Source organism: Solea senegalensis, linkage group LG12 (genome assembly GCF_019176455.1).
Source record: "Solea senegalensis isolate Sse05_10M linkage group LG12, IFAPA_SoseM_1, whole genome shotgun sequence".
NCBI classification, from domain to species: Eukaryota; Metazoa; Chordata; class Actinopteri; order Pleuronectiformes; family Soleidae; genus Solea; species Solea senegalensis.
In genome coordinates this window covers 11,688,326-11,701,241 of record NC_058032.1, presented here as the reverse complement: position 1 = coordinate 11,701,241, position 12,916 = coordinate 11,688,326, and the positions used below count along the sequence as shown (strand labels likewise).

General features: G+C 43.8%; 1 protein-coding gene across 1 annotated transcript; it reads left to right on the top strand.

The window, feature by feature from the left end:
* Positions 1-70: 70 nt before the first annotated feature.
* Positions 71-4,403, top strand: LOC122778959 (Down syndrome cell adhesion molecule-like protein 1 homolog). Its single transcript, XM_044041127.1, has 14 exons — positions 71-233; positions 326-664; positions 852-980; positions 1,056-1,223; positions 1,301-1,371; positions 1,460-1,700; positions 1,798-1,884; positions 2,004-2,078; positions 2,344-2,472; positions 2,593-2,751; positions 2,986-3,038; positions 3,176-3,278; positions 3,531-3,561; positions 3,668-4,403. The coding sequence occupies exons 1-14, from the start codon at positions 173-175 to the stop codon at positions 3,723-3,725; spliced, it is 1,704 nt and encodes a 567-aa protein (XP_043897062.1). The 5' UTR covers positions 71-172; the 3' UTR covers positions 3,726-4,403.
* The last annotated feature ends 8,513 nt before the right edge of the window (positions 4,404-12,916 follow it).

Here is a 12,916-nt window from a genome sequence, read left to right as displayed (position 1 = left end):
ACCACAAAATAGGAAACAGTCGGTTTCAAAACTCCTCTTCTCCCAGCAGAAACTGTTTGTGTGAGCAAATCGACGACGACACCATGTGATTTGGAAAGATTTCAAAGCTGAAACCGCCGCGGTTTGGTTTAGTGTCGTTCAGCAGGTGAAGGGATCGATTCAGGTTTGTAAAATGATCACTTTGGGCAGCGGACGCCTTTCTCTGTGTTGCAGACTTCTTTGCCTCCTCTTAGGTAAGATTTGAATGTCCACTGGAAGATGGTCAAATGATGGCATGTCAAAATGTGTGTATTTAATGTAACAATGAGACTTTCCACCTCTTCAGGTTGTGTGTCTTCAGAGGCCATCATAGCCACAGTGGGCACAGATGTTACTCTGATATGCAACTATGATGTTCAGACGTACGGCAAGCTCTCGGTGTGCTGGGGCCGTGGAGCCATCCCCAGCCGTGGCTGTGCCAGTGAAGTGATCAGGTCTGATGGGACAACAGTGTCCGGCAAACTGTCGGACCGCTACCTGCTCAGTGGTAATCTTGATGAGGGAGACGTATCGCTGACCATCACGCAGGTTGTAGAGAGCGACTCAGGGATGTACGGCTGCCGTGTGGAAATACCGGGCTGGTTCAATGATCACAAACACCAGCTGACGCTCACTGTAGTGGCAGGTGAGACCAACAGGGCTGGTCCCCTGGTGAATAGCACTGACTCTCCTTCACATTTAATTTTTCCTGCAATGTCACACATTTAAGACATTAAAAAAGTAGTAAGTAAAATAGTTTGCTGTCACTTCATTAATCTGTTGAATTTTGCAGCGCTGTACTCTATCACTGCGTGCTTTTCTTTCCTCTTTAGCTCCCCCGAATCCCCTGAAGGTGGAGACAAGAGAGGTGAGAGAGAGATCTGTCACTGTTCGGTGGACTCCAGTGTTTGATGGCGGCAGGCCCATCACATCCTACCGGGTTAATGTCAAAAACAAACAAGGTAAGCTCATGAAAGCGTAAGAGGAAATAGAGGAGTAAAAACATGGATCTTATCTCTTGTTCTTCTTCTGCACAGAACCCTGGAATAGTGCACTGTCGACTGAAATCACCAATACTGAAGTGATTCAAGTGACGATATTCGATTTGCGTCCGGCCACGGCCTACAACCTCTGTATGTTTGCCACCAACAGTGTGGGCATGAGCGCATCCAGCAATGTCCTCACGATCACAACAAAAGAAGCAGGTGGGCCGTTAGTATTCATCCTATTAGTGTTTTGAACTTTAACTTTTAAACTACTTTAAAATCTGTTTTCCCTGCAGCACCTGAGGGTCCACCCTTGGATATTTACCTGAAGGCTCTCAGCTCTCGCATGATCATAGTAACTTGGAAGGTGAAGTCACTATTTGGAAATTGAACTTGTCAGTTTTGAACAAACTGTGTGTAGTGAAATAAAGAGAGTGTTTTTTTTCTTTGAACAGCCTCCGAGGCCTGAGCTCAGAAACGGTGTGTTGCGTGGTTACAAAATTCACTACAGAGAATACGACCCGGCAGACAAGCAGCCAAACAGCTGGCTGTACAGAAGTGTGACAACCACACGGGAGAGCACTGTACTGACTGACTTGGAGCCTTCTACCAAGTACAGAGTGATCATTCAAGCCAAAACAAATGCAGGATTTGGACCAACATCAACTGATCTGCTCTGCTCCACCATGGATGAGGGTAAAACCTAGGAAATATAAGAGATTGGAGGTTAAAATATGAATTCAATTACTATCATCGTTACCCGTTTAACATCAAGTTATTATTCTGTTTCAAGTTCGCACAACTACTGAAGTCGCAAGTGTTGAGTCACCTTCCACAGCTGCCACGAAGCGCAGACAAGACATATCAAGTTCCTCTGCAGGTAGAGTGCGTGTTATTGAGTTAGTCGTGAAGGTACATTCATATGATGCATATAAGGTAATGTGTTCTTTATGATGACAGATTGTTTTAATATAATAATGAAAACCTTTTCTCCCCAAGCTTACACAACTACAACAGTTGAGTCTTCCACTGCCTCCACAGTCTGGACACAGAGTACAACAAGTGTCATGTCAGGTATGTTGTGTCTTTTTTTTATCTGGAGATTTTGACGTGACCGTTTAGATCCAGCATTGAACTGATGTTAATTCTATTTTGATGTGAGGCATTTTATCGGAAATCTAACTAATATGACACGACTGCTGTTTTGGACACATTACTCTGAACTCCCGGACTTGTCTGCACATGGTATCATTCTCACATTTTCACAGTGACTCTTAGAGACGGGATTAAACCTATAATGTTCTTCTTTAATTAACATTTCTGTCATGTTTTCTTCTAGTGCACCCAGATCCTCCAGTAGTTAAGTTAAAGGAGGTCAGAGGGAATACAATAACCCTTTCTTGGACTCCTGGTTCTCAAGGTGGCAGCCCCATTACACGCTTTTTGTTAAAGTATAAAGCATTGGATGGTAAGTGAAATTCAACCGCATGTGTTGCCACAGTACATTAATAATCTGAGTGTGGAAACTGAATTTACATTTTTAATCCTTTGGGCAAATTTCACTCCTTTACCACTTCTTTCCCCACAGCACCATGGGATTACACAAGGATAGACTTCAGTCCCAACCAGACGGAGGCCACACTAATAGAGATGCATAACTTCACTTACATAATCTGCATGTTTGCCATGAACAGTCAAGGCACCAGTAAAGCCAGCAATGTCCTCACCATCACTGCTGGAGAAGCAGGTGTTGTCTCTTTCACTAAACTGTTAACTATTGTTATTACAAAGCTGTCGTTCAATGTCAACAGGCAAGTTTTCCAGACTGGAAGTCATGGTCTTTATTCATATGCAGGAGACAAAATAAAAAAAAAAAATACAATTAATACATTTTCTCTTGTATCCGTAGTTGGATTTATTACATTCATCTGAAAGGCTACACTTCCTCAAAACTTCCTCTGCTTTGCTTTTGCTTTGACAGGTCAGCAGAGGGTCGATGTTGTTTTTACCACGCCAAGTGACACTCGAGCTGCTGTAAGTTGGAAACCATGGACTTACAACACTTTTAGATAGTGACATCAAGTATACGCATGTCTCCATCTAGTGGCAAACACACTCCAATGCAACGTGAACACAGGTGACCTTAAAAACTGTGTTTGAATTCTCACCAGGCGGCTGTTGGGGAGAGTCATAACAGTCACCTCGCTGCCATTGTGATGCCACTGGTCCTAGTGGTGTTGATTGTTGTCATAGTGACGACATGGCAACTTCGACGTGAGTATGCGTGAATATGTTACTTCTCACAGTACATTTTACAGTGCTAAAGTAACACTTAAATGGTCGGCGCGGAGCAAAATACCCTTTGGAATATGTTAAATGTAACTCTTTTGGAATAAATAGTCCATTTTAATGCTAGTACTAAAAGAGTTCAATTTAACTCTAATCCACAGTGGATTAAACTGAGCTGAGCCTACTTTTGAAACTGCAAATTTTACTCCATTTGATTGTGACACTTTGTGTACACAGGGATAAAACGGAAACAGGGCAGCCTGAGCATGTGAGTGAGCTGCACTATGTTTTAAATGTATTATTTATGATTTGGGTAATTTAGTCACTTTTATCATATTAAAATGTAAGTGCCTCTTTTTTCCCCTCATCTGTAGGTGGGTGACCAACGGAGCAATACGAATCAGAGGCTCTGAGTCACTGCAAGAGCTGTAACACTCAGTTACTCTGCAGTGTGATTGAATTTTATGATTTACCGTAAGAGGGTTTGTTATTGGTGAATGAATTATATTTGGTACAGCTTCCCTCTAATAAGTTTGAAACTTCCCCCCTGGAGGAACTTAATGAGCCTATCACAGTGACATGCTGAGGCTCAACTGTTACCATCAAAACCAGAGATGGATATAATTAGTTCTAACATTGTACATGGAGCTAGACTAAACTTTGTTTAATGTGATTGTGGTGTTTACTTTTCAATCGTAATTGTCGCGTCTTTGTCTTAATTATTGAGCAAATGCAACGGCTGTTATGCAAGACAGATTTCACACTTGTCATTAATATGTTGTATGCTGTAATGCTGTAATGTTTTATTTTTGTGTAACTTTATTTGTGAGGGGAAATCATTCCTTTTTATTAATAAGCTTCCACCGTGTTTCTTTATTCATTTTATTTTATTTTATTCACGTTCAATCAATCATCACTGAGGAACGTTAACATTAACTTAGGTTGGCGACTGAGGTCACATTATTTAAAACCATCAAAAAGTGGAAATATTACAACACCAAACCACAAACATGCAGCAGATTGACTCTTTTTTTTCCATGAATGAGCTGTTAAGATTAATATCCAATGAAATGTAATGAAAAGTGAGTTTCAATAAATCCTTATATTCCATTATTTGCTATGTTCATTATTAACAAATGTTATAAACATTTAAACATCACCTGAGTAATAGCATAACCGTTCAGAATACTTTATCTAAGTTTCACTTGTCAAAACAATTTTGATTAAAACTGTCACTTGAAAAAATACTGAAAGCAGAGAGGAATGTGACATTACTGTGAACCCTTTTTTTCTTTTTTTTTTTCAAACAAGGTTCAGCAATATCCAGCTCCAACCATTAGAGGGCTCTAGAGTCCTTCCAGTGAGTTGATGTGACGTTTCCAGCTCTCGCTCATCTCACCTGATCAGCGACAGAGGCGTCCTCAGGGACGGGGGCTCTGCAGCCGGCTAGATTTCCATCCATCTGTCCTGCAAACGTCTTAATTGTCCTAATTAACGAGATGAGGGAGTGGAGGGGATCTGATACCGATGCGGAGCTTTGAGCCAGCTGGCTGCGAGGGAGTCTCCCTCTAATGGGGCATCATGGGGGGATACCCAAGCCTGAGTCTCAGCAGAGACCACATGGCACAGCAGGATCAGTGTTTGTATGCTTTTATGGATATGAATAAGTGTTTAGCAATACTTTTCTCTTGTTTATGTACATCTTTTGGACAGAAGGCCACTGATGGAGACACTTGTTTTGCTGTTTCTGTGTATGGCACTGTTACACTTCCTGAGAGATAAATGAATTGTCTACAGTGGGAGTAAATATTGCTAGATATCGCTTTGTCGTGGTAGCCCATCAGAGACTCGGTGCTGCTGACGCACAAAGCCACAGTGTATGCTGTGTAACCGAGGTCTGTAAACACGGCTCGACAACATCCCTTCTCTCTGGACTTCCTCTCATCTCTGAACCCCTCACTTCCACCATCCATTGCCCTTCTCCCACTTCACTCCTATCTGCTCTGATTTTGCTTACACAAACACGGGAACCTTCCTATCCTGGTGCGTTCCTTCCACACACCTCTACACCTCCGCATCCTCTTCTCCCTTAAATCGTTCTTCCTCCCGTCTCCAGCCAACATAAACAGAAAGAAAGCAGCACGGGTAGTTGTGGGAGGCACTGGTTAGAATACTTTGATGAGGTTACTCTGATTGGCCTCACAGCCAGAAACCAATTTACCTCCCTCCCTTACACTTGTTGGTTCCCCTTGGACCATGCCTGGCACCAGGAAACCACACAAGGCAACAAAACCACTTGTCCATACAAGGACGAGGAGTAGGGACACAAAAGGAAACGGATAAACTTGCTCACCCACTGATTTACAATATAACTCACCACAATTTTGTCACTTCATTCACAACTCTCCACCTTATTTAAAAAATGTTCTGAGGACATCAGACACCCAACAAAATGTAATGTAATGTAACAACAAATCCGTCCTTTTCTTTTTTGAAGCCATGCAGATCTTTGTCAGCTGTATCTGGTAAAGGCTTCAGAGTGAGACTGCAGGTGGGGAACTGATGAAGGAGGAGGGGAGTGTGTGGTCATATTAATGGCAATATTAGCAGTGGGGACAGAGTTAGTAGTGTAATAAATCATCACTACAGTCCTGGCCACATCAAGGTACCAGCACTCCGGAAGCAAAGACTCCGAATGGCACTTCACACACAAGAGTGGCTGGTCGCCAGGCCTCGCTGCCACACAGCGGATGCACAGTCCTGGACCTAAGGAGCTTCCAGATGTTGGCCCTTTTGGAGCGCCTCATGAACTCGCAAACAGCAAATCAGATGAGAGCGCTGAACAGAAAAGAAATTAAATTAGATTGGAGGTGAGGCAGAACTTAAAAAAAGAGAGAGACACAGAAGCAGTCTGTGAAAACATGCAGAGCACCAGGGTATTTGTTGATGAAAGACGCGACTTTTTCATTCAAGTCATTATTAAAATCTGCCAAACTGAGACGGCTCAAAGGGATGTTTTCATCTTGACCTATGGACATTCAGTGCCCTCATGAAAGCAAGGCTCTTAAATCAGGACCATGCGTTTGTGTATGTAAGCCAAACAAACTAAGACAAAACTGACAACTTCACAATAAAGTGATCATGATGACGCAACAGTTTAAAAATCACGCAGACATTATTCTCATTGATGAGGACATCTGACAGCACTTTTTTGTGTGTGTTGATGTGATCTGATTAGCCAACCTGAGCCAGATGGAAGACAGCGCACATGTTTGAAGGTCATACATAACAGTTACCATGGAGACATCATCAAGTAAACTAAGCTCAACATTGTCGCTTCCTCAAGGGACCTGCATCAGTGTGTAGCTGGTGTATACCCACATGCTTTTACCTCTCTGCGTGTACAATTTGAGAGCATTTCTCTCGCACTTTTAGTTGTCACTCTGACTTGTCTTCGGAAGATTTATTTTCTGATTATTATTTCTGGCTCTTTCTGGTTCGATTTTTTTTTTTTAAAAAAGCTTAAAACCTAAAGTAATTTGTGCTACTGAAAACAACATTTATATGCAGTATTTTGCTAAAATAGATTCTACTCATTGTAAAGATTTATCCTAGCATGTTACTACTGAGCAGATCTTGGGCTAAGTGGCACATTCCAACCTCCTCTGAGTTCTAAGTTACCATAGAAACACACTAGACTTTATATTGATGTAGCGAGTTTATCAAATGCAGAAAAAAATGCATTTGGCAGCTAGTTATTGAGGACAGAAATAGCTTTACTGACATGCTTGTTGCCTCCCTTTGCATACACATAATCCTCAATGCTCACAGATATTTCCATAAATGTTTGAACATCCAAAACCCCATCTTGTATGATTCATATCACATGTCACCTCTCATTCAGGCAGCATTAAGTATCAGAGCTTTGAACAGAGGCATGGGTCTTAATCTGTTTAAATGTGCTTCCTTCTCAGCGCTAACACCAATGACTTTTGTTTTTTTTATACACCTGCCCAGAGGCAAATTCCTATAAAGAGCGGTGTCAAATTGGAAGACCTCCATCGTCCTGGCAGCTGAATACAGTGGAAGTCTTGGATCTGTTTTTGGGGGGGATTGGACCAGCTGAGCTCTGCCACGGAAAAACAAGTGGCTGGCGTTGTTCAATGGGAGCAAGAGTATTGGAGGAGGAGAAGGGTGTGAGGGAGAGAGGTAATCACATCAGGGGATTAGTGGCTGTTATTAATGGAGGATAAAGCTTTTTGCCATCACTCTCTCAGCTGCACACATGCACAGCGTGCACACATCTATCTATCTATCTATCTATCTATCTATCTATCTATCTATCTGTCTCTCTCTCTCTCTCTCTCTCTCTCTCTCTCACTCTATGGCTCTCCTCTTGTCTGTCAGGACGACTGTTATTCAATTACACAGCGCCCTCGTCCACACTCTGGCCCACAGCAATGCGTTTTGATTTTGGTTTGTAATATTCTCGCTACCTACTTCATGAGGGAGAAAAATCATTTGCTCCCCTGTGCATATCTGTGTGTGTGTGTGTGTGTGTGTTCGTGCTTGCATGCCACCCCTTGAAAGATGGCCATTCAGTGGTGAACAAACAAGACATTTGTCTAAAGTCTTGCATCACCTCAGGGAGGACTCGGTGGATATGTGCTTTACCAGGTTATCTTTCGCTGCTATTTTCAGTCTCCCTGCAACTCACAGGATCCAAACTTTCACGGCAAGATCTGTGCGAAATTTGTGCAAAAATGAAACCTGTCTGTCACGATGGCTTGTGTGAGGCAGGAGGAGGAAATCGTGAGAGAATTGTGTTGGCCTGACTTATTAGCCTGAATACAGCCAAACACACACACACACACACACGCACTCACACATGCATAGGCAGATGACAGTCACAATGGCGTCTCGGTGAGAAGATGTATGGACAGGGGCTAAAGAGACACATTTGCAGGCTCTTTCATCAGTGAGAATTCGCCTCATCCTCGCGCAGAGCCGCAAAGACACCAGCATCCCACCGTGAGCCACAGACACAGCTGCACCGCACTTTCATCATCTGAATGGAGTTTCACAGCAGCGGCAAGGAAACCAAAGTCCCCAAGCCTTATAATATCACCCAAACACCCTGGAGGTGCTGCAGCGTGTCAGAGAAACTTAGAAGACAAAAATAAGTAAATAGACAGAATCCACATGCAAAGCAAAAATAACTAGAGGGAGGGAGGGAGGGAGGGAGGCAGTGGAGATGCAGCCAGCAGATCCTTCCGGCAAAAGAGAGAAGCAGCAAAAATAATTTATTGCAAATTATGAACTTGATATTGTGCCTTTTGTTTTTTTTATTACAGAAAGATACCACAAATCTGATTTTATATATGTATACATACATATATATGAATATTGTTAAAAGAAGAGAATGGAAGTGGAAGAATACAAGCAAAAACAATCCTTCATTGTTCATCTGAATAAAGGCCAGGATCCAAGTCTACTGGTAGCACGAAATGGAGACCTCTGTCTACCTTTACTGAACATAAAAGGCTACAAAAAACCCCAAGTGATTTTTAAAGAAAAAATGATTATACACTTAGGCAAACACATTTAACGGTAGTCCATTAAATTTCTGCCAATGCACCCTCAAAACTGTTACTCACTCGACCTCAGTTCACATCGATGCGGCAAAGTGACTTACGTTTTTGAATGAAACTAGTTCATATGCAATGAATTAAGATGCAATTACGTTCTTAAATTGGCACTTTGTGTAAAATTGTTAAAAGTATAGCCTGCGTGGTTTTACATGTCTGTGTTTGTGAAGAGAGGCAGGCAAAGGCCCCATGGAGATCACACACACACACACACACACACGTATGCCAGTCTCTGTCTGTCAGCCCTGTGCTCATAATCACATCCTATCCCCTCGCGTTCGTATACACACAACCCCCTGCTTCGCTTCACTGTAGAGGGAGAGAGAAACGAGCGATCCCTCCAAACACTCTCTAAGATTAAGGCTTTGTCTTTTACATGTGTTATCGTTGCTTCCCTTCGTTATCCCCTTGCTTTTGTCTCAGCCTCCTCCTCTAATTAGAATCTTGTCCCTTTCATTCCTTCGTGCACCTTTCTTCCACCTGTGAGAGCGAGGAGAGGGAGAGCAAGGGAAGAGGAAGAGGAGGAGGAGGAGGAGGAGGAGAAGAAGGAGGAAGGAATGGGTAGAGGAAAGATGAAAAGTGCGCCACACGGAACGTTTCTACTGAGCGTTGTGGAATGCGGCGTCTGAAGGGAGGATGAAGGTGCTTGTCACGTCTCATCACACAAAAGTAGATAGGCGCACACTTAGACACACACATGCACACACAACCTCGCTGTAGTGCAACAGAGACGCACAGTCCCGCTGAGCTGAGCGCTGAAAAGAATAAAGTGCAAAGGGAATGAAGAAGAAGAAGAGAGAAGAACAGGCAAGAAGAAGCCATTGTGCTGGATGTTTCATTCTGACCCATATTTGTCCCAATGCATAAATCAATGTGGCACTGAGGAGCCCAGCACATCTGTCACAACAGGGCGGTGAAGAAAATATCTGAGCAAGATTCACCCAAATGCGCTCGCTGCTGGTGGCATGAAACACAATTAGGAAGAGCAAATAATACAAACAACAGCATATATGCGTGTGTTTAGGCAGGTGAGTCTTGATGTCACACTTTTTCTTTCAGAAACGTGAACTGCTCTAACAAGTATACAATCATTAACCCATGCTCTCTTGCTCTTTCTTTCCCCGTTCTGTACTTTTCTAACTCCAGTCTCTCTTTCTCTCTTACACACACTCCTCTGTTCTGCAGCGTCCTTTGCTCCTGCCAGGTTGAGTTGGTCAGTCTGTTCCCTGGCCCCACACTGTGGCCTTGTTGGCTGTGGGTGTGTGAGGTGAGTGCAGGTTGGCACTGCGCTCCCCTGTGTGGTCAGGCTGTGTTTACATCTGTCTGGGACCTGGAGCCTGGAACCTGGAGCTGTGCACCAGTGAATCCCTGACATCACCCAGAGAACATGTAGCAGGACCTGGGGATCAAACTCTCACTCGTAGTTCAGACTGTGCACAAGCGCCTGATGAATAGCCTACAGTCTCACATCGCCGTTTACGTCCCGTTGCATAACTGACCCCCTTTTCCAACAGTGCTCTCAAATCTTCTATCGCATTTGTCATTTCCTGCCCCGAACTATCGCTGCTCCTCACTTTTCCCAGACTTTCCCGTATCTTCAAGTACAGCACGAGTATTTCTGCCTACGTATTGCGAAAAACGACAGACTTTCTTTCTTTGATTGAATGTCTACATGTTGGTACTTAGGATTTGTGTGTCTGAGATATGTTTAACATGCACTAATCCTCCAGAAGCAGCACAGAAGGGAGAGAATTAAATAGCTCTGGTTGCGGTACATGACAAACAGTGTGATCTGCCTTTTGTTTTTGATAGCTGATGAATATGCATGTGGCCCCGCAAGTGACTGAGTTTGGGGTGGGGGTGGGGGCTCAGAGGAGCATGTTAAACAATGGAATTACATCTCTGACATGCATCCACCGCGAGGCTGGGATTAAACGCAGCACAGAGGAAAAACAGAAAGGAGGGAAGAGGGGAGCGACAGGAAAAGGATAGAGATGGAGAGTGAAGCGATAAAGCATGGATGCGCCGCTTATCTATTGAAGAAATGGAGGCCTCGGGGAGGAGAGGATGAGGAGGGAGAGGATGAGGAGGGAGAGGATGAGGAGGGAGGTCGTTTTTTGCAAAGGGAAGGGAGAAGAAGGGATGGAGGAGGGGGTTTGTCAATCTGATGTATTTAATTTCTTTTGCTGTTAGTGAATCATCAAGGGGATGATCCAACAGCGGATCAAAAGAACAAGTAGGGGAACGGGGGGAGAAAAAAAAAGCAGATTAATGCAACGGAACAAAAGAGCAGTCTCTTCAAGATGCGTGCAACTCCTCTATCTCCATCCTGCACTTACTCTAACTTCTTCTCTGCCTGTTCTATCTTTTTCTGTTTTTCCTAACAGACAACTTTCACCAGCGACAGCAAGACACAAATGGCATATGGGAGCGAAGACAGGAGTGGGTCTTTGCCTGTAAGCCATCACTGTGTCTTGACAATAGATATTCTGACCCTCCTGTCGGCTCCAAAAAGTCTCTGGTAGCATTTGTTTTATCTTTATATGCGCTTCATCTGCGTCCTGTCATGTGGTATGAGAGAGGCTTCCCACGGGGCTTCAGGCAAACCACTTGTTTAGTCTGATCTGCCCCTGTTGGCCAAGATTGTAAACTTTCATAAAAAGCTGACTGCAGCGTGTCCATTTTATTTTGAAGACAACGTTCGTGTTTAAAGTAAAGCCTAATCTGGACTGTTATATCCCAGTATAGCCATAGCATAGTTCCCCATGAGTGCTGCTTGTTTGTGGTGGGGTCTGAAGTGATTTCATGTTATATTGTCGTTGGCCCAGTGCTGATACTTGTGTCTCTCTGACAGCGGAGAGGAGAGAGCATTATGGGCCATATCTCAGAGGTGTGTGTGTGTGTGTGTGTGTGTGTGAGAGGGAGAACGAGGCTTGCCAAGTCCAGCTTGAATAGCGTTACAAAAGACACACACGCGGCAACTGAGATGTTCTGACCATGTGCAGTTAAAACAAATATAAGAGGCCTCAGTAAATATGTTATACTTTTTTATAATTTTATATTTCACCCCACCAACCTGTCCTTTCTCTGCCACCTTTTCTGTCACCCTACCCAGACCTCTGCAACTCCCCCTCAGTTTACCCTTCATGCTCATACCTGCTTGTCTTCTCCAGGTGGCAAAAACGAGACTGTGTGTGTGAGTCTGTGTGTGTATCAGCAGTTAAGCCAGGATTTATTCCATGCTGGAGTCCCTTTCCTTGACGTTCCTCCCGCCTGTTACACTAAAATGAAGTCTGAAAAAGTCAAGCGCTGTTGAGCCAAGCTCACGGATGGTTGATGTTAAATATTGACCCTGGGCTTCATGTCTCTTTGTGGAAACGAGGAATAAACCCAAACCACGCCACCCACCACCCCCTCCGTGTCACCCTGGCTCACTCGCACACAGGTCGGACAAAGTTGCCAGCAGAGGCTTGACCCAAACGCTGACCCTGCTCTCGGTATTTTCTCATCCTCCTGCTGGTTAAGAGTGAGCAAGGGGAGGGTGTGAATCTGTCCCCAGTTGTGTGAGCCAGCAGAGAGTTATGGATGGGTGTGAGATATTGTCACTGATGTGTACGGTTTGAAGGTGCATCGTTAACTGCTGTTTGCCAAATGACTATAACAAAGCGGATCTGCTCTGCTTGTGTACTGTACGAAAGCTCAGCTTTAGTTCAGAGAGTTTGCATGTCTGGAAAGAGACAGCGGGAATGTAAAAAAAAAAAGAAAGAAAGAAAAATTGAACGTGCGTTGCGCTGATGTGTCTGTGTGCTGCTGCGTACTTGCCTTTGTGTGTTTGTCAGCACAAACACCTAACATTGAAGGAGACAGGGTGCCTCCTGACAGTTATTTGCTAGATTTGGTCCCTGTGCTCTGACTGCATTTCTGTCTCTGTGAGAGTAGACATCACTACTGAGAAAAAGCTCACGACATACACCA